This window comes from Triturus cristatus, chromosome 7 (genome assembly GCF_964204655.1).
Source record: "Triturus cristatus chromosome 7, aTriCri1.1, whole genome shotgun sequence".
Taxonomy (NCBI): Eukaryota; Metazoa; Chordata; class Amphibia; order Caudata; family Salamandridae; genus Triturus; species Triturus cristatus.
The window spans coordinates 1,736,524,915-1,736,548,467 of NC_140590.1; the positions used below are offsets into that span (position 1 = coordinate 1,736,524,915).

At 47.3% G+C, this 23,553-nt stretch overlaps 1 protein-coding gene across 1 annotated transcript in view; it reads left to right on the forward strand.

Moving 5' to 3' along the window:
* The window catches only part of LOC146812943 (killer cell lectin-like receptor subfamily B member 1B allele C), a 99,805-nt gene extending 78,091 nt beyond the window's left edge, over positions 1-21,714 (forward strand). Inside the window, exons 4-6 of the mRNA XM_085619984.1 lie at positions 16,131-16,288; positions 20,562-20,674; positions 20,959-21,714. Of these exons, the coding sequence (XP_085476110.1) occupies positions 16,131-16,288; positions 20,562-20,674; positions 20,959-21,091 (404 nt within the window). The 3' untranslated portion in view covers positions 21,092-21,714. The remainder of the gene's footprint in view (positions 1-16,130; positions 16,289-20,561; positions 20,675-20,958) is intronic.
* The last annotated feature ends 1,839 nt before the right edge of the window (positions 21,715-23,553 follow it).

The window sequence follows — 23,553 nt, forward strand, 5'->3', positions numbered from 1 at the left end:
GTATTGTTACAAGGTCTTCCCCTACCTACATAAGCTATCGTTTCTAATTGCCCTGTGGGCATTTCTGATTCTTCCTCCTCCTCTCCTTCTGATTCAGTTTTGTCTGTCTCCATTCTGGCTTTATGTATTCGTTCTATTTCTTTGCGGATCTTCCGGCACATAGCTACTATACACGTCTGTTTATCATGTTTTCCCTCTGATATATTCTGACCCCATCTGGTAAGTACTTGCATTTCATCCTGATCTACCCCAGGCCTATCTCTGTCTCTGATCAAGCAGTTTATGAAGAAGCGTAACAGTAATCTCTGTATATCCACTTTCTGATAATCCATGGCTTCGTCAATACTTTCAGGGCCTTGCCCTGTTTGGACAAAGCGATATATATATTGTCTAGATGATTAATCATTCCTGGTAGTGTCGTTAAATATAGTGAAGCTCGTCGTATACGTAGTGATGATAGCAGCATTCTGTCATTTCTACCGGGCACTGGATCATATCTACAATCCACAAGATGTTCCTTAAACATGTCGGACGTCGCTATTTGGGGTGTACGTTGGTTTGCTAAATCTCTAAGAGACGATTTACTTCGTGACGGTGGCGTGGCAAAAATTGCTGTCGCACCTTCTGAGGTGCTAGGCACGAAAGGATTTGTGGGATGTAAGGTAGAAACTGTGGATGCAGGAAAAGCAGTGGAAACAGATGGACCTGTTGGATTGTGCGGAGGAGTTTGTTGTTGCGGAGGTGGGGGCGGATGATCTCGGGGTTGAGCACCATCGACAGGTGGCGTGCGTGGTGGAACATTAACATATTCAGGAGCTACATCGTCTAAATAGGAGGAAAGGAAAATATCTTTTGCGGTCTTGGGATGTGTTTTAATCGGGAGTAATGGGGGTGTCAAATCTTTCGGTATTTCCGGGGTGGCCTTAGGTAAACCTTCGCCAAAAGAGGATACATACCATTCATAAGAGTGTTCCGTTGTCTGTCTACTTGTTCTGTTTTTACTCGGATACCTTCCTCAACTAATACGTTTTCTCGGGCTTTATTTGAGTTCTCCCTACTTTTCTCTTCCTGTCTGAGCGCTTTCTCTGTGCGCCTATGCGATTCTTTACGCCATAGTTCAATGGCATCTTTCTGTGACTGTCTGGCTTTCTTTTTCCATAATTCTTCTTCTACTCCCATGATGCAATCTGCATCCCATGTCCCAGCTGCGGGCCACCTCTGACTTTCTGCTAGATCCTTGGTGTAGTCCACCCATAAGTCAAGATATAATATGGCATCTAGGCCATGTTTATGATACATAAAGTACCCTGGAGTGTCCCTAGGTGGAATGGGAACAGCTTCTTCGAGTACTCCTTTTCTAGTTTTGATCTGTCTTAATTTTGAAAAGAACGGCATCTTTAAACCTTACTACTTGATTCTTACTTGAACTGGACTTGAACACAATTAATACAATAAACACAATAATGAACACTCATTCATACCACAATTTTTAAACACGGTAAAACATTTAACATTTAATATTTAACGAACAATGATAATTAGAAGAAAACTAGTCACCGACATAATACTACTACTAGATAATACTGAATTATATACATGAACATACTAGATATACTGCTAAACAGTACAGATACACTGCTAAAACAGTGCAGACCGGATTTGTGTACCCAAACCCGTCATGACCGGCACAAATTAATGTGCACGTCTAAACGCCTCCCCAGCAACGGTACTCACCGGGTAGCACGGAACGGAAGGCCTCGGAACTGAACTGAACTGGACCGGACTGGACTCGACTGGACTCGACTCGGAACTTCGGAACCTGGTGGGCCTCTGTATACCTCGGATCTTGCTCTCTCAGCTAGGCTCTGGTCGGGATACTTCGCACTTCTCACCGCCTCGTCTGGATGTTGATCGCAGCCTCAGTCACCCCCGCTTGGCCGGAGGGAGATACAGGAAATCCTGCGGGTACGCGTTTTTGTCCGTTCAGCTGTGGCAGGGGACCGGGCCTGCAACGCACCTCCGGCGCGTGAGATGAGAAAGTTTCCCTATTCGGGCGCCAATTTATGTGGTAAATATTTAAATTACCTGTACTATTTTTTATGCGGTAAAGTCTGGTAAGAATAACTCAGTCAAAATAAGAGGCAGAATCCGTGGTATTAGAGGTTCTGAAAAGGACTTTATTCCTTACAAAGGAATTATGGTTCGAACCAGGCAATCATATTCCATCACCACGAAGGTTCAGGAAGGGATCAGCAATACATTATTGACAAGTAACAATATATATATGAAAAGCATTGCATTAAGACAGATGCAGGAGGCGTAACAGCTGATAATACAGATAAGAATACACATACGTAATGAAAATAGGCGTAATAATGGGCGTATACTAGAAACGTCATTTAAAATGATGTCACAAGTGGGTGGATCCATAAGAGAATCCTGCAGTGTCAGCAGAAATATTTGGCAGAGATGCGCGCGCAGCCGCATGACGTGTGATTGACGTGCAACTAGAGGGTGAAGGGAACTTGACATTTAGCCCTACATGTGGAGACAGAAGTCTGGGGTGTCAGGACAACCTAGTCCTAAATCATATCTAATATCTTGTGTTTAAGGAACTATATTATCTGGAAGAAAAGGTCTTTGCGGACAAATCCTATTCTATACTGACTGTTAGTGCGTGTACAAGCGTCTAGGTGTCTACATGAGATGCGAGGGGGCAGGAATCTTCCATGATAACAGGGGCTATGAATTACTTGCACGGAGACAGTAAGGCCGGGCCCTTTGCTCTGCAGCTAGAGGGATGTTTACCTAAGCTACTTAGACAGGAATGCATTGGATGAGGAACGGAGCAGATAACTTGAAGGCTGAATACAGTTTTTGGCAGGCAACAGGCCGCGTCAGGCACCGTTAGCCGCGCAGGGGGTAAGACAAAGTTCATGGATACAGATGCAGGTCCAGGCTGGAGCATTTCAGAGGCAGAAAAAGGAAAAGGCTTGATGGCAGAATTCAGGGCCTACTCGCTTGAACTGTAAAACGTGAAAAGTGTACCATATAAAGTCGGTGGCCAATCATACTTAGGAATGGAATATTCGACCCATTCATGGCGGATCTGAAAGAGTACATATTAACGTTGGACACAATTGTATTTGCGTCTTCATAGCTGGAACTGGAGGGAACATACATGTACTTGTAGCATGTACATGGAGCCGTTGGGGTCTAAGATAGGGGACACAATTGACCATAAAAATTCATATTTCCTCAGAACGACCTTTAACAAAACCTGATTGTTCATTACCTAAAAGTTGGGGCAAAAAAGAATCCAATCCAAGAGCTAATGATTTCGAAATGATTGTATAGTCTATGTTAACTAGGGAGATGGGTCTATAATTTTTGCAATAGTGTAAACTTTACCCTCCTTTGGGATAAGACAAATTAAGGCTTCTAGAAAAGTACCAGAGGAATTACCAGAAGAAAGAAAAGAGGATATTAAAGTGTGTAATTTATGTATGACTATTTGAGAAAATTGTAAAAAGAATTCGACAGTGAAACCATCAGGACCGGGGTATTATCCTTCATGAGGGAATTAAGAGCATTAAGTAGATCAGTTGAAGTCAAGTCCGATTCGAGAAGGTTAAGGTTTAAAGATGAATTCAAACATTTCTGGATTGAAGAGAGATAAAGGGAAATATCTTCCTCATTGGGGTGATGTTCAGGAGTATAAAGTTGTTTGTAGAATTTAACAAATTCTTGTAAAATGTCAGCGTCTTTGTATTTAGAAGTATTTGTATCTGACATTATGGAATCAATGTGAAGCTTGTATTGTTTAGTCTTTAGATAATTAGCTAATAATTTACCAGATTTATTCTGTCCCCCGTAGAATACAGCACTAGTTTTTAAAAGAAACAAAGAGGCAGCATCTGTTGTGTCCTTATTGTATTGGATCTTGGCATGGATGAGATCTGTTAAGCAGTTCTTTGATTTGGAGGTGTAATAAGTATGTTCCAATTTTTTTATCTTTAAAAGGAGTTCATTATTTAAAGCCTGGGCATTTTTCCGTTTATTAGAAGTGTATCTAATAATAATAGTCTCGAGCGGTAGCCTTGAAAGCGTCCCAAATTATATGAAAAGGCAAAGTGTCATCATTATTGAAAAGGAAATATTCTTTAAGAAAAGAAATAAAGTAAGTTTTAAAATGAGGGTCCAAAAGCAAAATATTATTAAATCGCCGTCTTCTGGGGTACGATGAAAAAGGCAGTAAGTCTAACAGGATGGAAACAGGGGCGTGATCGGAAATGAGAATGGGGCCTATGTCTGCAGATATGAGTGATTGGGAAATAATATGTTATGTAAATAAATAACCAATTCTTGATTGAGTTTGATGACGTGTGGAGTAAAAAGTTAATTCTTGTAAAGACGGGTTATATAGTCTCCAAGCGTCAGTTAAATGTGAGTGTTTAATAGCTTGTGTGAATATTTTATGTGCCTTGGAAGGAATGAAGGGTACTGTTGATTTGCGATCTAGGAAGGGGTCAAAAACTTTGTTGCAATCACCAGCTAGAATCACATTAGTAGAGAAATTTTGGGAAATTAGATGTTGTAAATGAGTCCAGAAGGGAGCATCACCAGAAGTAGGGGCATAAATATTAAAGACAGAGAGCAAGACACCATCAATCTCTAACCTAGTAAAACAACCATCTCCCTTCCTCATCTCTTTCTTGTGTAAGGGAGGTCTGCAGTGCTTTTTGAATCAATGTAATAACACCATTACATTTGCCATTACCAGGAGAAAAAAAGAGTTCACCAACCCAGTTCTTCTTGAGCTTTAAAGATATAGACTCAGTAAGATGAGTTTCTTGCAGCAAAACGATTTTAGCGTCAATTTTAGATAAATATAGAGGAGCCTAGCGCGCAACCAAGATGGCCGCGTAGGTGCGAGGCTCCCGAGGACCGCCGCGACCTCCTGAATTAATCCTGGCGATATCCTGTCCTTGTTGAGGGGACTGTGTTGGGGAACCCGAGCTGAGGCGCCACCCGTTTTTTGGGCTCGAATCGGACCCCGAACACCGGTGGGAGCATCGATTGAAGGTTGCGGCCTTCTCCTCGCCGGCCCCCCGGATTGGAGTAGTGGGGCGATCCGGGGACAAAGTGAATAACAGCGGCGGGCAGGGCTGGGCGACTCGCGTGCCCCGCACTTTCACTTTCGCTTTTGCGCCCTCCTCGCTCCTAAGTGGGGTCGGGTTGCGGAGCGGGGTGCGGCGGTGTGGTCTTGTCCAGGAGCCCGGCTGACCCGCCGGCGGTGGGTTGACCTGCGGCTCGGTGGTAGCCCCCGCCCCCCCCCTGGCACCAGCGCCTTGGTATAGCGGCCCGTTCGGGGAGCTTGGCACGACGGTGGAAGAGCCAGCATGTCCACCAAACAAGATGGCGACCGGGCGAAGGTGAAGACAACCCGCCGTGGCACGGCGCACCAGGCTAACATTATGGACCGCTACACGCTCCAGAAGGGTTCTCCGGAGACATCGCGTGTAGCCCCTGTGGGCCCGGCGGAGGCATCTGCTCCTCCGGTGGATCTGACCCTCCGGGACGTCATGGGCGCCATCGCGGAGATGAAGGCCTCGGTGGACCAGCGTTTTGATACCTTAGCGCAAAAAATAGACTCGGTCCTGGTGGATGTGAGCCTCGTGAGGGCAGACTTGTCTAAGACAAACGACCGAGTCGACTCCCTGGCCCACACCACGACGAGCCTCACGACAGACGTGGTGGCCCTCCAGAAGGAGGTGCGCCGGCTTGGCCAGGTGAGCGCCCTGATGGACCGGCGACTGGAGGATTCCGAGGGTCGGGCCCGGAGGAATAATGTCCGCATTGTGGGGGTGCCAGAGGGCCGAGAGGCGGAGGCGGCGGATCTTTTCGTGGAAGAATTGATCCTGACCCATCTCCAGCCCCGGGGGCTGAGTAAGCTTTTTGCGGTGGAGCGTGCTCACCGGGTCCCGGGGGGCAGGCCCAAGGCCGGTGCCCCGCCGCGGCCTCTCATTGCCCGGATTTTTAATTTTCGGGACAGAGATGCCATCCTCCAGACCTCCAGACAACAAGGACCGGTCAAGCTTGACAACATGGAGGTACATTTCTACCCAGACTTTACTCCGGCGGTTCAGAAGCAGAGACAGAGTTTTCTTGGTGTTAAACGTCGCCTAAGGGACCTGAACCTCAAGTACTCTATGCTCTTTCCGGCTAAGCTGCGGGTGGAGGTGGATGGTCGCACGCACTTCTTCGACCGGCCCGAGGCGGCTGGGGACTGGTTGGACACTCTGCCTGGAGGTCGGGGCCGGGGGGGCGGGGGGGGCGCGGCTGGCGAGGAGGGCCCGCCGGATCAGAATTGAGGGGTGACTGAATAGGCCTTGCTCTGGACGTTGTTCCTTCACCAGTTATTGATTGTGTATGTTCCCCTCCTATGGAGGTCGTGCGGGGTCTGTTGGGGGCTTCCCTCCTCCTCTGGGGGACTAGTTAGTATTTAGCTATGGGGCGACAGGCACACTGCACTTTGGGGGGGCTGTCTGGGCTCATGCAGGGGTGCAGGGAGGGGGGAGTTCTGTTGGGACCGGGGGGTGGGGGGGGTGTGTTGTTGTTTGTTAGTACCGCAAGGCAATCCCGCTACTGTGTTGTTGTTTTTAAGATGCTCGGTGGGGGACGACCGATTGTTTCGACGTATGATGGGGGGTAGGGATTTGACTGTGTTGTCATGGAATGTTAACGGCCTGGGGGATCGGATCAAGCGTGGGGTGGTCCTGCAGTACTTAAAACGTATTTCTCCAGATGTTGTCTTTCTGCAGGAGACGCACCTTATAGGTAACTCCTTTCATGCACTGAATCGGAGGGGATATCGTTTGGCGGCCCACTCTGGCTTCACTTCGGGCTCGCGGGGGGTGGGTATTATGATCAAGAACTCGCTCCCGTTGGAGATTGACGAGGTGCGCCATGATGAGAGGGGACGCTACACTGTACTGGTGGGGAGAATGGAGGGTAGAGTGTTTATCTTTATCTCAGTGTACGTCCCACCTGGGTTACAAGCCACCACATTTGCGGACCTGGGGCGCCTCCTTCTAGACCTTCCGAGTGGCCTGCTGGTGGTTGGGGGGGACTTTAATGCGGTGGCCTCTGGGTCTATGGATCGCCATCCCCCTAGGGACCTCCCCCGGGCACAGGCGTGGCTGCCCGGCCTCTTGGACACGCTGGGCCTGGTGGACTGCTGGCGATTGAAGCATCCTACATTGCGACAGTACACCTTCCACTCGGGTGCCCATGGTAGCCTCTCGCGGCTAGATTACATCCTTGTCCCGGCGGCCCATGCAGGGAGGGTGGGGGAGGTGCGCCATCTGGCGCGGGGTATCTCAGACCACTCCCCATTGTTGTTGCATTTCGATGTTTTCCCGAGGGGGGATGGCAGGGTGGCCCCAATCAATGCATGGTATTTGCGCGACCCCACCATTCGTGCCGATTTGATCAAATCCTTACAGCGATATTTTGACGAGAACGTGGGGTCGGTTCCTTCGGCCATCTCCCTATGGGAGGCTTTTAAGGTAGTTCTTAGAGGGGAGGCCCTCTCCCTTATCTCCCATGCCCGGCAGCGCGAGCGGGAGGAGGTGACCCGGGTAGAGGCCGAGATTGCAGAACTGGAGGGTGACCTGGGGAGCGGGGTAACAGACGCCAAGTTGCATGTTCTACACTTCAGGCGGCCTATCGGGCCCTCGTTACGGAGGCGGCCAGGGGCCTCAGTAGAGAGCAGCAGGGGCGATTGTATGATGTGGGTGATAAGGCTGGCAAATTGATTGCGTGGTTGGATAAGAAGGAGAGAGCGAGCCGCGTGGTGCCTTTGATTGAGAGTGTGGATGGTGCGTGTGTCACCGAGCCAGAAGCCATTGTCTCCTGCTTCGCGGACTATTTCCGCGACGTATACTCCCCGGTTTCCCCCTGCTCGGAGGAAGATTCCCATGCCCTGCTTCGGGACATCGCACTGCCCTCCCTTACAGTGGAGGACAGGGATTCGCTGGACGCCCCTCCCACCTCGGACGAAATTGCCTTGGCCATTCGCTCGGTTGCATCCGGCACGGCCATGGGCCCTAATGGTATTCCCATCGAGCTATACAAGCTACGCCCGGATGTGTTGGCGCCCCACCTGCGCGCGATGTTCCTGGCGGCCCACTCGCAGGGTTCCCTCCCGCCGGACCAGCGTCTGGCCACAATTGTGGTGATCCACAAGGAGGGGAAGCCCCGTGAACGGGTCACATCCTATAGGCCGATTTCGCTCTTGAACGCGGAGCCCAAAATCCTCGCCAAGGTGTTGGCCAACCGGTTGGTTGGCGTGGTGGGCGATCTGGTCCACCAAGACCAATCTGGCTTTATACCTCACCGCAACACGGCGCTCAATCTGCGGCGCCTGCACGGGGTGCTCGCGCGTGTCCCATTTGTGCGGGAGCCGGCTATCTTGGCGTCCTTGGACGCCACCATGGCGTTTGATACGCTTGAATGGCCATACATCTGGGCGATGCTGGCGAAATTTGGGTTCGGCCCGGGTTTCATTAGCTGGGTCAAATTGCTATACTCGGGCCCGTTGGCGCAGGTGGTGGTGAATGGGCGAGTCTCGGCCCCATTTGCGCTGGGGCGGGGCACGCGACAGGGCTGCCCCCTGTCGCCTCTCCTGTTTGCCCTGGCCCTGGAGCCCCTGGCGGAGTGGCTGCGGTGGCACCCTTCTATCCGTGGTCTCCGCTGGACCCCCGAGCATGAGGACCGCGTGTCCCTCTATGCGGACGATATCCTTCTGTATCTCGCCTCCCCGCGTAAATCACTGATCGTCCTGGTTGATGTTTTGCGCTCATTCGGTCGCAACTCAGGCCTGGTCATCAACTGGGCGAAATCCTGTGTCTATGTGCTCTCCGGGGAGGCTCCGGTCCTACCGCGGGACTGTCCGATCCAGATTGCCTCCCAAGGTTTTCGGTACCTGGGTATATACATCACTCTTGACCCGGAGGCCCGCTATGAGCGGAATTTGCTACCCCCCCTCCAGCGCTTGAGGGAGGACGTGGTGCGCTGGCGGCGTCTGCCGCTTTCGCCGCTCGGCCGAGCGGCCTTGTTTAAAATGATGTCCCTGCCGCGCTTCCTGTACGCCCTCCAGAACACTATGGACTTGGTCCCGGCACGCTACTTCCGTGAGGTGGAGGGCCTCCAGCGGCGCCTGTTCTGGGATGGGAGGCCGCGCATTGCTCTGGCTAAATTGACGCTCCCGTGGTACGATGGGGGGGTCGCCCTCCCGGACATCAAACGGTATTACTGGGCCTCCCAGCTAGCTGCAATCAATCATGGCCTTTACGGGCCCGCCTTGAACCCGGCATTTGAACTGGACAAGATGCTCCTGCCCGGTGGCGATTACAATCGAGCGCTCTACTCTGGCGCGCCCGACTCCCGTCTGACGGGACCGACGCGTGTCATGGTGCGTGTCTGGCACGCGGCTAATGCAGCTATGGGGTGGAAGGACCGTTTGACCCGGGCGTCACCGCTGTACGCGTCTGCGAGGTTGGGCTCCCTGTGGAAGTCGAAGGGCTTCGAGAAGTGGGACACGATCGGAATCAGCACGGTGGGAGATCTCTGGACGAGGGGGGGATTCAAAACTTTTGAGACGCTGCAGGCGGAGTTTCAGCTGCAGGGCACTGAGTACTTCCGATACCTACAGGTCCGCCATGCGCTGGGCTCCGTCTTCCCAGATGTCGCATCCATTCCGGAGTCTTCCCCCCTGGAGGACAGAGTGCTAGATGGCCATGTCCCGGACAGCACGATCTCCCTCATATACAAAAAACTGATCAACGATAGATCGTGCCTGCTAACTAGGCTCCGCGAGGCTTGGGTTGCCGATGGGCTGGAACTGGACGACGAGGATTGGATTTCCGCGGTGGCCTCTCCGAAAGAGGTGGCCATCCCGGCTCGCCTTCGTTTCGTCCAGCTCAAGATCCTTCACCGGGTTTACGTGACGGGGCCAAGGCTGCTACGTATGGGTTTTGCTGGTGATGGAATGTGTAAGCGTGGCTGTGGTGCGTTGGCGACTTTCATGCATATACTGTGGGAGTGCCCGAGGGTGGAGCGGTTCTGGCGTGGTGTGCATGAGGTCCTGCGTGTGGTTACGCGTGTCGCGCTGCTGCCTGAAGCGAGGAGATGCTTGCTGAATGTATGGGAACCGAATGACTATTCGGTCCCGCAGACGCGGTGGGTGACTCTGGGATACATGATAGCTAAGCGTGACATTGCCCAATTGTGGGGATCCCAGAGGCCCCCTGCGGTGACGGCCTGGAAAGAGCATATGGATTGGTGTATGTTTCGTGAAAAGGTGGTGTATGTGGCGAGGGGTAAGCCTGGGGCGTGGGTGAAACTCTGGGGCCCCTGGAACGCCTACCGCGGGGGTATTTGCGAGCCGCCACTACTACCGGCTGCCTCGCCTGCTCCGTCTCCCTAGACGGCCCCCCTCCCTCGGCCACGGGCGCGCGGTCCCCCAGTCCCTGATCTACTCCCATTCCCCTCTTCAGAGTTTTGCTGCTGGTTTGGGTCCCCCACTTATGGAGCACGTGCTGTCACTTTGGATCGCGGGTTGCCTTGCGGGTGTGGTTTTTTGGTGTTGTCTTGTTTTCAGAAAAAGGAACCGTACTATTGGCATGGAGCTGTGTGGCCTGCACCATTGATTACTCCTGTTTCACTACTCTGCACTGCCGAGAGATTTTCTACTGTATGTATGTAATATGCTATTGTCACTCTAGCGGCCGGCCGGGTGGTTGTAGGCCCATACCTGTAACTTTTCCGAACTGCAATAAACGGTTTCAACAAAAAAAAAAAAAAAAAAAAAAATTTTTTAGATAAATAGGATAAAACCTGTTGTCTCTTGATAGGGGAATTTAAACATTTAACATTCCATGTAATGACTTTTAAAGCCATAAATCAAGGGAAGAATATAAACAATAAAATGAGCCATTTATAATGCATATTCCAAACACATATAAGTAAGATGCCATTAAAAGCATATAAAATTTGAAACTTAAGGAAATGAAGAAAAAATAAACAAGAGGGAAGAAAAAGAATGAATAAATGGAGGTAGTAGATCCAATAGAAGGTGAAAGAATACCAGAGCAACAAAGAAAGTAGCCAGTTTGACAGAGGAAAGGAGGGATGAAGAGGAGAAAGAAAAGAAGATAAAGGAACAGAAAGAATACGTGATACAGTAAAGAAGACATGATGAACATACTTACAAATAGTCCAAAACATATATACGGTGGGGGGAGATGGGGCCACATCAAGGAGTGATGAAGCCAGACTTCAAGCGAGGGCGGAGAGGGGGCGAGAGATGACGGGTGAAACAACACATGGGAAAGTACATCGTAAGAGCAGAATCTGCAAATAGGAGAAGGAAGATAATACACAAATCCACATAAACCAGAAAGTGAGAACATTAACTACAATTAAAACAGGAACAATTAGGAACAAAAAACAACATCAGCATTATTATGCAAAAATCCAATATTCAGATAAGAGTTCAATCAAAACACAACAGCAGTATCTGTTTGTTGATCGATGAGGACGATGCAGAAGTATCCATAGAATCAGCGTGACATAAATTGAGAAAACTCTTCAATCTTAGAGGATCTTCATAAGTAGTAGTCTTGTTATTGAGAGTAACTTTAAAGAGGCAAGGATGAAAAAGGCCATAGCGAGCTCCAATAGATCGAAGTTGGGGTCTCATTGCTAAAACGTCCCTTCGTCAGTCAGCAGTGGGCTTGGAGTAATCCTGAGAGAAAAACAAAGTATTACCAGCCCAAGAAACACAGTTTGCTGCTCTGGCTGCTGATAGAATCTTGAGTAGATCAGTATACTCTAGGAAATATAAGATAACCCCTCTCGGTTTTCTCATACTGGTAGAAGACGTTGCAGAGGGAGGACCCAAACGATGAGCTTGTGTGTCTTGTGGTAAGGTAAGAACTTTGGGCAAGAATGACTTGAAAAAATTTATAGGATCAGAGCCTTCTGAACCTTCTGATAATCCATAAATACGGAGGTTATTCCGTTTGTTTTAAGTTTTCCACTTGTTTTTGGAGAGACAGCACTTGAGAGTGAAGGGCAGCAGTCTTACTACTGGCAGAAGTCAGAGATTCAAGATTCTGTTCTACTGTTGTGACTCTGTCTTCCAGGCTTGACCATCTTTCTGTTAGGGTTCGTATTTGAGAGTTAGTCTCCTCAACAAATGGGTGAAGAGCTCTGATTTCCTCACGCAATATGTCCAAAGAAACAGAAGATGTTTGCTTGAGAGAGGAAGGAGGGTCTTTCTTTAGGCGCTTGCTTGACGTTTTGTTCGTGCCAGAGGGAGTCACAATAGTGGAGGCTGTGACGCTCCTGGGCGAAGTTTTTGTAGAGTCCACCATGGTAGCACAATAATAAATGAGATTTAGAATGAGTTGATGGTTTGCACACCAGAGACGATGAAAGTGTAGCAACTTTGAGTAGTTTGCCCATCCAGCTATGACAGGGAAAAGAGGCTATGAATATTTCTACAGTTCTATATACAATATAAGCGGTAATAACACCTCATGTAATAAAGTGAGGAAAGGAGAGGGGTTTTCTAAGTAAAAAACAAGGTGGCATTTTGTAAGCGACCCTTCCTGTCAGTCTCAACAAAAAATAGTCAGCAATATTTTGATATAGCTATCAATGACCTACAATTAAAAATAATACGGTGAATCCAGGTTGCAAGCAGCATTCCAAGGAGGTGGATGAAGAGGAAGTTGAAAGCATGAAGACACAAACAGAGAATATAGTATTGAAAGTTATTTCTTTAGCAAATAAGAAGCTTCCAGGCATTCAGCACAACACAACATCATTTGAGTGGGGTGTTTATAATGATATCCTCATGAAGTGCAGAAAACAAAATTGCGGCTAGTCCTGTGAGGAAGATACACCGTCTTCAAAAAGCACTAAAAAAGAAGACACACAGGGTCTCACAGCGCCTTCCTCATTCTTTACAACATCCCAGTTACACAATAAACAAATCCTCGTTGTTCTTAGTGTCCGCAATGCCGAGTTAATTAGATGCACGTGTGATACTCTCTACATCGGAGCAGACAAAATGGCGGCTGAGATCGTATGAAGAGCGTTCGCCGCTAACAAAGTAAATAGTTTCTCTTACAATGAATTTCACCAGATTAAAAGTGTACCAACGGACTCCGCTGCAATTCAGACGGCTGTACTGAGCCTTTGTCGAACCGCACAGCAAGTCAGCCGCCTGCCAAAACCGCATATCTCTCCGCCGACTCGGGAGAGTCAGATGCCGGCGGCCATCCTCCTCGGGCGCTAGCCACGCCCCCGATAAATAATCTACTTCTAATTAGCTGCTGCCTCTAAAACATTACTTCGGTGCAGAAGTACCTTACAATATATGGTAACACCCAGAATGGTTCGATTGTCACAAGTGGTCAAATGCAGTTGTCCGTAACCACAGTGCAGTTGTTGAATGAAATCTAGGTCTTTATCATTGTGGGCTGTGTTAGGCGGGTCAAACTGCTACCGTTGTGAGAGTTTCACAATGTAATCATACCCATTGCCAAAACGAGTCATAATGCCACACACTCAAGTTGAACTTTGATGCGTATAGTACTTTAAACGTATAAATATGTCATCCCTTAAATAAAAGCACTGCTGAATACACAAACGTTGAGCTACATCTGTAAGAACGGATAATCGCTCTTTCTTGCTCATCTTTACAGCAATGATCTGGAGTGTTTTAAATGCTTGGAAAGGCATTGCGTTTCTAACTACAGCTGTTTCAGCATTGCGTGGATCACCTCGGAGGTAGTGCTCTGTTGAACACTTGTGCGAAGATCTGTTTCAGAGGGAAAATAATCTCAGTAGTGTGTTTGCCCAGCACAGAGCTATTGTCTCGCGCATCAGTAATTTCCTTACCCCACGGATGTCATGTGGAGATTTCAAACCAGTACAATCGGTTTACAAGCATTTGCAATGCAATAGGTCTCTCATTTATGCGAAACCTATTATGGTTGGCATCACGGACTATGGGAGGGAGGGCGGGCGGGGGAGAAGGCATGGTGGGTGGAGGTGATGAGAAGGCACAGACAAAGGGAGGGCAGAGGGGTACGGTCAGAAGGCAAGGACAATGGGAGGGCAGGGGGATGAGAAGGCACAGACAACAGGAAGGGAGGTCGGGTGGGGGAAGAAGGCATGGACAACGGGAGGGCGGCCGGGGTGGAGAAGGCACGGACAATGGGAGGGAGGTCGGGCGGGGAAGGAAGGCACAGACAACGGGAGGGCGGCTGGGGGGCGGGAAGGCACGGACAATGGGAGGGAGGTCAGGCGGGGGAAGAAGGCACGGACAATGGGAGGGCGGCCGGGGGGGAAAGGAACGGACAACGGGATGGCAGGGGGATGTTGGGAGAAGGCACGGACAACAGGTGGGAAAGAAGGCCCCAAAGCACGTTGTGCCTGCAGTAGGAGAAACTCATTAAAGAAAATAGTGCTGAAAGTCTAAATAACACGTACTGTGTAACAACCGAAGTAAAGGGGCCAGTCACCATTGGAGGTGACAAATGAAGAGGAGGCGGTACTAAGGAGGGACTAACAAGCCCATTTACGAATCAGAAGCCAGCATTTAGGACAGACAATGACACAAGCCAATGGCAAATATGAGCGGAGAGTGGGCGGAGTTTCTATTCGCTTCTTCACCACAACAAGTCTCGCAGAGCAGCGCATGCACGCTGGATCTAGGCTCGAACTAATAATAGAATGTTGCCCGCAGAAATTATGCAGATTTTGTAACATTCTTTTGAAAAACAACTCTGCTGATTAATTGAGAAATGAAAAAGATAGCAATGTAGATTTAAAAACACTGCTGCATTGTATTTGTAAGAATGTAAACGTTATTTACTTTAAGCTGCATTATATGTCGATGTAAATGTTTGCAGTGTAAAAATCACAGTGCACTGGTTTTCGTTGTTTATGATGTTGTTGCAATGTGTGATCTCCACAGGCTTCACCAATCCAAGCCTTCAAGGAATATGTTTTACGTTTGTTCTGGCATTTTATGACTGACCCGGCGAGTTTGTCATCTGGACTAAATTCTTTTTTTGTATGCACAAATATGAGCAGAAAGCATCAACTAAGATATTTTCCTAATCACAACAGGGCTCCAATGAATGAAGTTCATCGTCCCAAATATAGAAAAAAACATAATATGGTAATACTTGTACATGCTGCAGTTTATGAAAGTGCTGTAAGATTACAAGAGCATTTGTGCACTTTAGTGTGTGCCTGGAGTGAATTGTCCAGAGAAACATATGCATGCCCTTCTCTGAAAACAATGCCCCAGTGCAGAGTGCACCTGCAGAATACACACACACACACACGCACACACACACACGTTACCATCCTTGTTGGGACTATATGTGGATACCTGCCTTGTGGGGACTAACCTTTCCCAACTGAAGTGTCTTGGCTTACTTACCATGACAGTGTTGCATAGTCAAGGGTCTGTGGTTGAAGGAAGATCTGGAGGCCCTCAGTAGAGTCTGCCATGAGCCCCTTACTGTCCTCAGGACCTGGAGAAAGATCGAGGCAATGTTTTTGACTGAATGATCAGTGTTTGGAAGGTCACTCTACTTGAAGCATTGATTGGTAAAGCACTGGATACAACTTCCAAAAATTACCATGTGTTAGTTAGACAGGCATAAAGGTCTTGTTAAAAGTCTTAATAAAATGGGTTGTATGTGTAAAAAATTAGGAAGGAGAAAATCCACGTATGTCCACAGTGTCGGGTTCACCGGAAAATTGTAAATGCCAAAAGGTGTTTTGATTAAATTTAGACGAGTATGTCCTTTTATAGTTTCTCATTTGAGTTTCATCTGGCACCTTTAACTGATGTGGACACTGGTCCTAGAACAATAGAAGTAGCCTTGCAACAATAGCACAAGTCGTGACCAAATTTCTTCATCAGGGAATGGTAAATTTGCCTAAAGCTGAGGAATTCTTCTGAAAATTAAATAAATGTTTTCACTGATAGCCTAATTCATTGTAATCTTTCTTTACATGTCATCTTTCCGCAGAATCTGAACATGCTTCATGCCTATCAGGCTGGCGTCAACACGGTGGAACCTGCTATTTATTCTCAAATATTACCGACATAAGAACTTGGAGCGAGAGCCATGAACATTGCTCCTCTGTGGACTCCCGCCTGCTAATAATACGTGACCAGGAAGAGCTGGTAAGGCACTAGTGATCCTGGACAATGCAGAACTGGGACTGTACAGTGATACCGAGCAAAGCATTGCTGGCGAGGCATGATGCAAGGCCAGGCAAAGCTTAAGGGTTCAGCATAACAGGAACTGGTGGAGCTGGTAAGGCATCTACATGTTTGTATGAGAGTTTAGGTAGAGTCTAGCTATAAAGCAGCTCAGTACAATAAAAAGGAGTAAAAAGTGGGAGCAAGAAAGACCTGCTTACAAATGGAAAGTTCTCTCTGTTGGGGCCCACGTGGAGTCAGCAATGGGCTTTATTACTTCCTGAAGAGGTGTTCTTTCACAGGGAGGGTTTCACTTTCTTCTTGAAGTGGAGTAGTGAGGGTGTTTGCCTGGGTTGTGTTAGGGTGGATTTAGCAATCTTTGGTACATTGTAGTAGAAGGCATGTTTAGTGGTGTTTCCCTTCTTGCATTTCTTTCTTTCAAGCCTTGTGATGTAGTTGTGTGTTGGGTTCGGCACCGGTGGTCCTGATCTTGTCTGCTGTGTGGGGTGGTGTGCCAAAGGTGGCAGCCTTGAATATGATGAAGCACATCCTGAAAGTTATTTTACTTGCAAGGAAATGTAATGGAGCTTCTAGAGTGTGGGGTGATCGGGTTATGCTTTTTTAGCCCTTTCTGTGTTTCTTCTGTGTGGAGGTTGCTGTCGAGAGCAGATAGAGCAGCTCAGTTAGGATCGAGTATGCATTGGGATTACCATCACCAGACGGATCAGATGTGTCTTCCACATCAAGAGTGGTCTGTTGATTTTATCCACTCTTGAAGGGCAAAGCCATCTTCAGGATGTCTGAAGAAAACTATCTTTTTTCTATATTGTAGAGATTACTGGCTATTATCTCAACTTACAAGCTTATCAAAGATGCAGAAGAAGTTAGCTCTTATTGGAAGTGGCACATCATGAAAGAAAAGCTGATTGGGGGATTCAAAATAAAAATAAAAAAGAACCTCCCAAAGTAGTAAAGATTGCTTTAACCCAGAGCTCTCAAACTGTCCTGTATCAAGAGGGAGTGCCTTTTTTGTTTTTACAAAGAAAATGGCAGCTCTGAATCAGGAACTCACGTCTGACAGCTAGGGAACTGAGGCTTTGAGAGAGCTCTAATGTATCCTAGGTATCTTCTTGTTTAAACCAGATAAGCCTGTGTTTTTTATTTTGTTCCTATTCTGGGTTATCTTCAGCCATCAACATTTTGCTACATAGACTTCTAGGCCTTTCATATAATGTGGTACAAAATACGTAAACATTATTGGTTAAAAAACTTTTTTGGCTGGGGCTAGTTACATGACGCAGAGTCAGTCAGCAAATATTCACATATTTCATTCTGTAAAGTAGTTTGCAGGAGAGGACTCACCAAGACACCCTCCCCAGACCTCTTCCATCCTACGGAAATAGTAATTTGTGTTTTAAATATCTATATGTATATGGGTCACTGTTTCAAACACACTAAAGGTGATGGGAGGAATGCTTGAAGTTTGTCTAACCACTGGCAGTCGCTTAATGCAGCATTTCAACCCATCCTACTTTTGCCCACTATGCCACTTCAGTTTGGATCCAAGCTTATGCAAATCACTCTGTGCCAATTAGGGGGGTTCATCGAACACACAAAAGGTGATAGGGGAATGCTTGCCATTTGTCTAAACACTGGCAGCCACTTGGGGTAGCATTGCAGGCCATCTTTCATCTGCCTACCATGTGACTTCATTTAGCACCAAGCCATATGCATTTCACTCTTGCACCTGCTCCAATAAGAATAATCCAGCCCAAATTGTTTCAATATTTTTTTCAAGAAATTCAATATTTAAGTATTTTGTGCCATCATGTGACCACATGCATGATTGAATTATCAGTATGCATTATATCTCTCATTTTTACTCACCGTATTATAGCTGCCAACACTGCATAATTATGTCCATGTTTTTATGCACAGACCTGCGGCCCCTGAAGAAGGGTCAAGGCTCACATATGCATCCAATGCCCACTACATTTGGTTGCAGAAATGGGCGCTATAATGGGAGGTGTCTGGGCCTGTGCTGATGCTTACATTCCAGAGAACTGGTGTCCGGGTCTGTAACAGAACTCCAATTTGCTGCATTACAACAATGACAGTGAGGAGATCCAACCACACCTCACCACAGCACCGCCCCTAAAAGGGGGTGTCACTGGCCTTAGCTATCCCAATGCAGCACTGGTGAGGACACATCACATGGGCACTGAGGAGAGGTCTGCTCTGGCCCCACTGATTGGACCCGCGTGACCCAGAAAGTTCTGTACTGTGGGAGTGGAGCGTGCCGGCGGTGCACCCGTGGGGTTCTCTGTTGCCAGGTCTTCAGGTTTAAGATGATCCATTGATAACCACACAACAGTCCACCATATTTCTTCCCAGCATTGGTGAAGGAGAGAGGCCCCTCTCTTGCAAGTATATATATTGTGTAAATACTGCAACCGTGAGGTCTCAGCTGTGGAGACCTAATGCAACAGGAGATCGAACAGCAACTCCACCACAGAGGATCTGTTCCTGTGCAGCTATAGTGCTGCCCGGTGCAGACTTCCGGCTCACTTTAGAAGGGCGCCCCGCTGCTTCTCCTACCTCACCGCAGGACCAGCTGTGCTTCTGAGCATTCCTTCCTTTGGCAAAGGGAACAGGTAACAAGACTGAGATGGAATATAGAGCTGCCTCCTGTCTCCTGCACCACGTAGCGTGGTGCAGGAGCGATGCAAGTCCAAAATGTGATTTATGAAGCAATGCAAGGCCACCTTGTGTGGTCCTGAGTGGCTTCATAAATCAGGAGTAATGCAATGCAGTGCAAATCGCTGCAGTGCGTTACCTTGCCATGGAAAGACATGCACTGGGCATTATGTGGTGGTTCCCACACAACTCCCATGGTTTTTGAAGCATTCTCAGATTCACCATCACTAATAGACCTGGGAATGTGCCTTCTCAGATTGCAGCAAACATAGAAAGAGAAATTTGCCTCTGAAGAATTGTTTTTGTGCAGGAAGGTGCTCCATCCTGCACAAAAACAATCCTCCTTAGAATGCAGGCACCCTTGCCCCATGGTGCTGGGGTGCCTACGTTGGAGCTAGGCAGACAGAATGCACCAGTGCAGGGACAGTCAGTAATTCATTGTATTCTTTTAAATACGGTGCATTCCTGCCCTTTCCCCGTCATGCAGCGCAGTGCAGCAAGGTAACTCGCTGCGCTGCATGATTTTCTATTAAATATGCCCTCCAATGCCTAAAAAAGGAGGTTGGAGAAGAGGTGCATGTCACAACCTCAAAAAAGAAACAAAAGATAGAATAAGAAGGAAAAAGGGAGATGTAAGCAAACAAATGTCTGCCCAACAAACCTGTCAAACATCAGTACAATCCAGGCTAATGCTTTTAAACCACATCACCTTTGAATGACAAGCTGAGGACTTCATGCTGCTCTGCTACTGTTAGCAGAAACCTGTTCCCTTCCGCTTCACAATACCAGGGGCGATGTGTTGGACGTCTTCCTGCCATAAGACGAGAAAATGGTGGCAGAGTAGGGAATTTTCTAAGATAGATTTCCCTAAAAAATATTTTAAAAGACATGGGTGAAACAGGGACATCAAGAAATTAGATATTAAGGGGCCTCCTGCATTCAATTGGGAATACAAAAAAATGATGGGTAAATTCTTGATTTAATCTTAGCCATTGGTGATAATTCTGGGCCGCATTCCAGTCCATCATTATTTTTCTTCGATGCCAAATGCATATCAGCCTTGATCCTGAGCCAATAGGAACAGTCCAACCCAAACTGCCAGACCTTCTCTATAACACAAGCAACCCAAGGCCGGGTTCGCCCTAGTTGGGGTTCTTCAGTTGGGTGCAGCTTGGCTCCAGTGTCAAAGTGAGCACAGAACCCTCGTCTGGGCATACCATTTTCACTTGGGGTGTTGCACTGAGGGGTACAAACAGTGATGGCTACAATGCATTGCATCCATCATACATTTTACGTCTGGTGAGGTGGCACGGACTGTAAGATTTTGGCTGCACTATTGGTTCACTTGGATAGATTCTGTACATTAGAGGGCTTTGGAATTTGAGCATGTGCCTTTAAAACCACAGCTGCTCCAAAGGGTAAATATTTTGTTTATGCCAAGAATTGCTGTTTGGTAAAGAGTATAATTCAGGCACTGTTTCTTCTAATGGAAACTTGTCTCATGGCTGTGTCATGAATATAGAAAACAAGCACTTGTCCTCTTTTTCTTTTTGTGCAGGACTGGATTTCCAATGTGTCCACAATTAAGGACTACGCCTGGATTGGGCTTTTCAACGCAGCACCGGGAAGGCGCTGGACCTGGGTGAACGGAACCGCTCTGAACCAAAAGATGTAAGTTCCTGATCCAAACATTTAAATACCTGGAACAGACATGGTGCTCCTGGACCTGCATTGGGCACCCCTGGGTTAGATCAGCAATGGAAATAAAGAGAAATAACCAGACTGCATGGACTGTGGATGTTCATTTAACACTATGAGCATACATAGAGGGAATTAGACTAAACATGGGAAGGATTGGGGCAAGTGCACACATCCACACACCTCTCAATGAGGTATGGTGGTACATTCCACCACTGGTGCTCTATCTGACCTTTGCCCCATCTCTCCTTGCACAGGTTCAGTGTAGAAGATTCTAATGAAGATACCTGCGGAGTGATGAACGAGAAGTTGATTGACTCCGAGAGTTGTATCGCTCCGCTAAACTGGGTCTGTCAGAAGGAAACGCAGTCGTGTTCCAAGACGCTGTAGACATCAAGCATCCAGCAGTGACTGACCCGGAAGTTAAGATGGCCCCTCCCCCAGTACCACTTTCAGAAAAGCCTTGCATCCGGTGCAGTAAACAGGGCCTTGTCCTGGGATGTGTCCCTGGTCTCATACACCCCGGAGTGATGACAAGTGAAAGACCGCCCTACCGCCCGCCCGCTAGCCTCATCCTTCAGCGATAGGCAAAACATTGTGATTTAAAGAAAACCTAATATTTATCCACACAAAAAGCATCATATTCTTTCTCTCTGTATGAACTTTGCTATTTTTTTCATCACTTTGTTCCTTTCAGTACAGAATAAGCGACCACAGAAATGAAGGTATTTTGTCACATCATGTGACTCAGGCAGTGGATTATCTGATTAATGTGAAACAAGTATTATCTTTTGTGCATGCCATAACAATTTATTGCATGAAAAGCCATATGCACAGAATCCTTTATAAGTACATGGCTATGAAATTGTCCAACAGCCGAATAACCCAGGACATTTTTCTTTACAAGACTTCCTCCAGGATTTGGACACTGAAAAGTGAACACTTAAAAGCAAGAGCTACTACTCTGTCTGCGACAGCTAATGTAACAAAAAAACAAGTATTGGCAAAGCTAATAGGTCTCACCTACGCTCGTTATTGGCTTTGTCAATGTTTTAGCCATGTTGCATATCACTGCTGCTGCTATGCAGCATGGCTTAAAGTTTAAAAAGTGCTATTACACGGCCCACGATTGCTGAGTCATAACCCTTTTTTTTTTGTAAAGGCGGGTACAGGTAGAGCCAACAGCGACAGCAGGAGGAGAGTGGGAGGGGGCACGAAATACAATAGACAGTGAGAGAAGGGCTGGGCGTAAGCAACATGGAGTGTTTGGAGGGCAGGAGGGGCAATCAACTTGACATACAGCAGAAAGGGGCAAGCAACAAAATGGGCAACAGGAGGAGGGAGGGTGGAGGCAAGCAACACAACGGATAGCACGAAGAAAGAGGGAGGGGGCAAGCAACTTGACGTACACTGGGAGAGTGCAAGTAACATGATGAACAGCAGGAGTAGGGTGGAAGGGGAAAGGCAGCTTGACTGACAATGGGAGGAGGTAGGGAAGGGCAAACAAACCAATGGACACTGGAAGAAGGGTGGGAGGTGGCAAGCGACATGAACGGAGTATGGGGGCAAGTAACACGATGGACAGGGCAAACACATGCACTCTTGTTGAGTGCTTCCATATTAAGAAAAAAGTAGCTCTGAAAGTGCAAGCTGTGGATTGACCTGGGCAAGGAAGTAGTAGTTGGGCCATGCTCTAGGGGAGCACCAAACACAGAAAGAGAAAGTGCTGACCAAAAATAAGCAATCAAATGAGATTTATGATGAAACCAACCAATTGTAAGCAATGGGTGGCCTCTAAGACCCCTGTAGGTAAACAAAATTTCTCATGAGTAGCACAGCATGCGCTGCCTCAGACGAAACCTAAAACCAGACTATCTAGGAAGGTGGTTTTGATAAGTCTCCTTCAGTCATTTCTTGCTGGAAGTGTTGTACACATTTTTGGAATAGCCCATAGGACATCAGTACAGTGTCTGGAGTATCAGTCATTATGAGAGACTGCATTTTGCGTCAACACATTCAAGAAAACTCTTGGAACTGGTGTGGTTAAGACAGCATTTTGTGCACATGGGGACTTCATGTATCTGTTAATGTAACTGTAGATTTTTTTTAATTGAGTTTAAATTCTTCTGACTGACAGTTCGGTCTCAATGGGAAATGTAATTTAAGCATGTTATATAAGATATAAACCCCATTTACTAGCCACCAAGACATCATCTAAAGTCAATATTTGAGGACTCAAAGGATAGGAATTAACTATTAACCCCTTCGGTGCTCATGACGGAACGGTTCCGTCATGAGCCACGGTTGAGCTGTGCTCATGACGGAACCGTTCCGTCATGACCACGCCCGCGCAAGATTCCGTCAGCACAGCGGCGGAATCTGCGCAGCATGGAAGGGGTTAAGAGAACTGCAGAAAACAAAAAACTGTAGCATAGGGCTGTGTCAGTTCTAGACTTTGGCGTGATGATCAGTGTGAGTATTCTGGGTTGATGCTATCCGTGTGCTGTCACTTTCATGTCAACACATGGAACCCGGTGCAAGGGGAGGATAAGTCTCATATCAAACCTTTAATAATGCAATCAGTGTAAAAGCAAATATAGCTAAGCATTTCACCCGTCCGGCAGTCAATAGTATAGGAAGGATATCCAGATAGTCAAATATTTAGTGGCGAAAATCTGTACTATTTAGACAGAAAACTAGCTCCCGGTGACTGCACTGTAGAGTCAGTGAGACAATCAATCAATCAATCAATCAATCAATCAATCAATCAAGTAACTTTATTCGATCCAGTTTGCAGCAAGGATCATAAAAGTACAATGCATGAAAGTTTCCAATTATTACAATAAAGTACG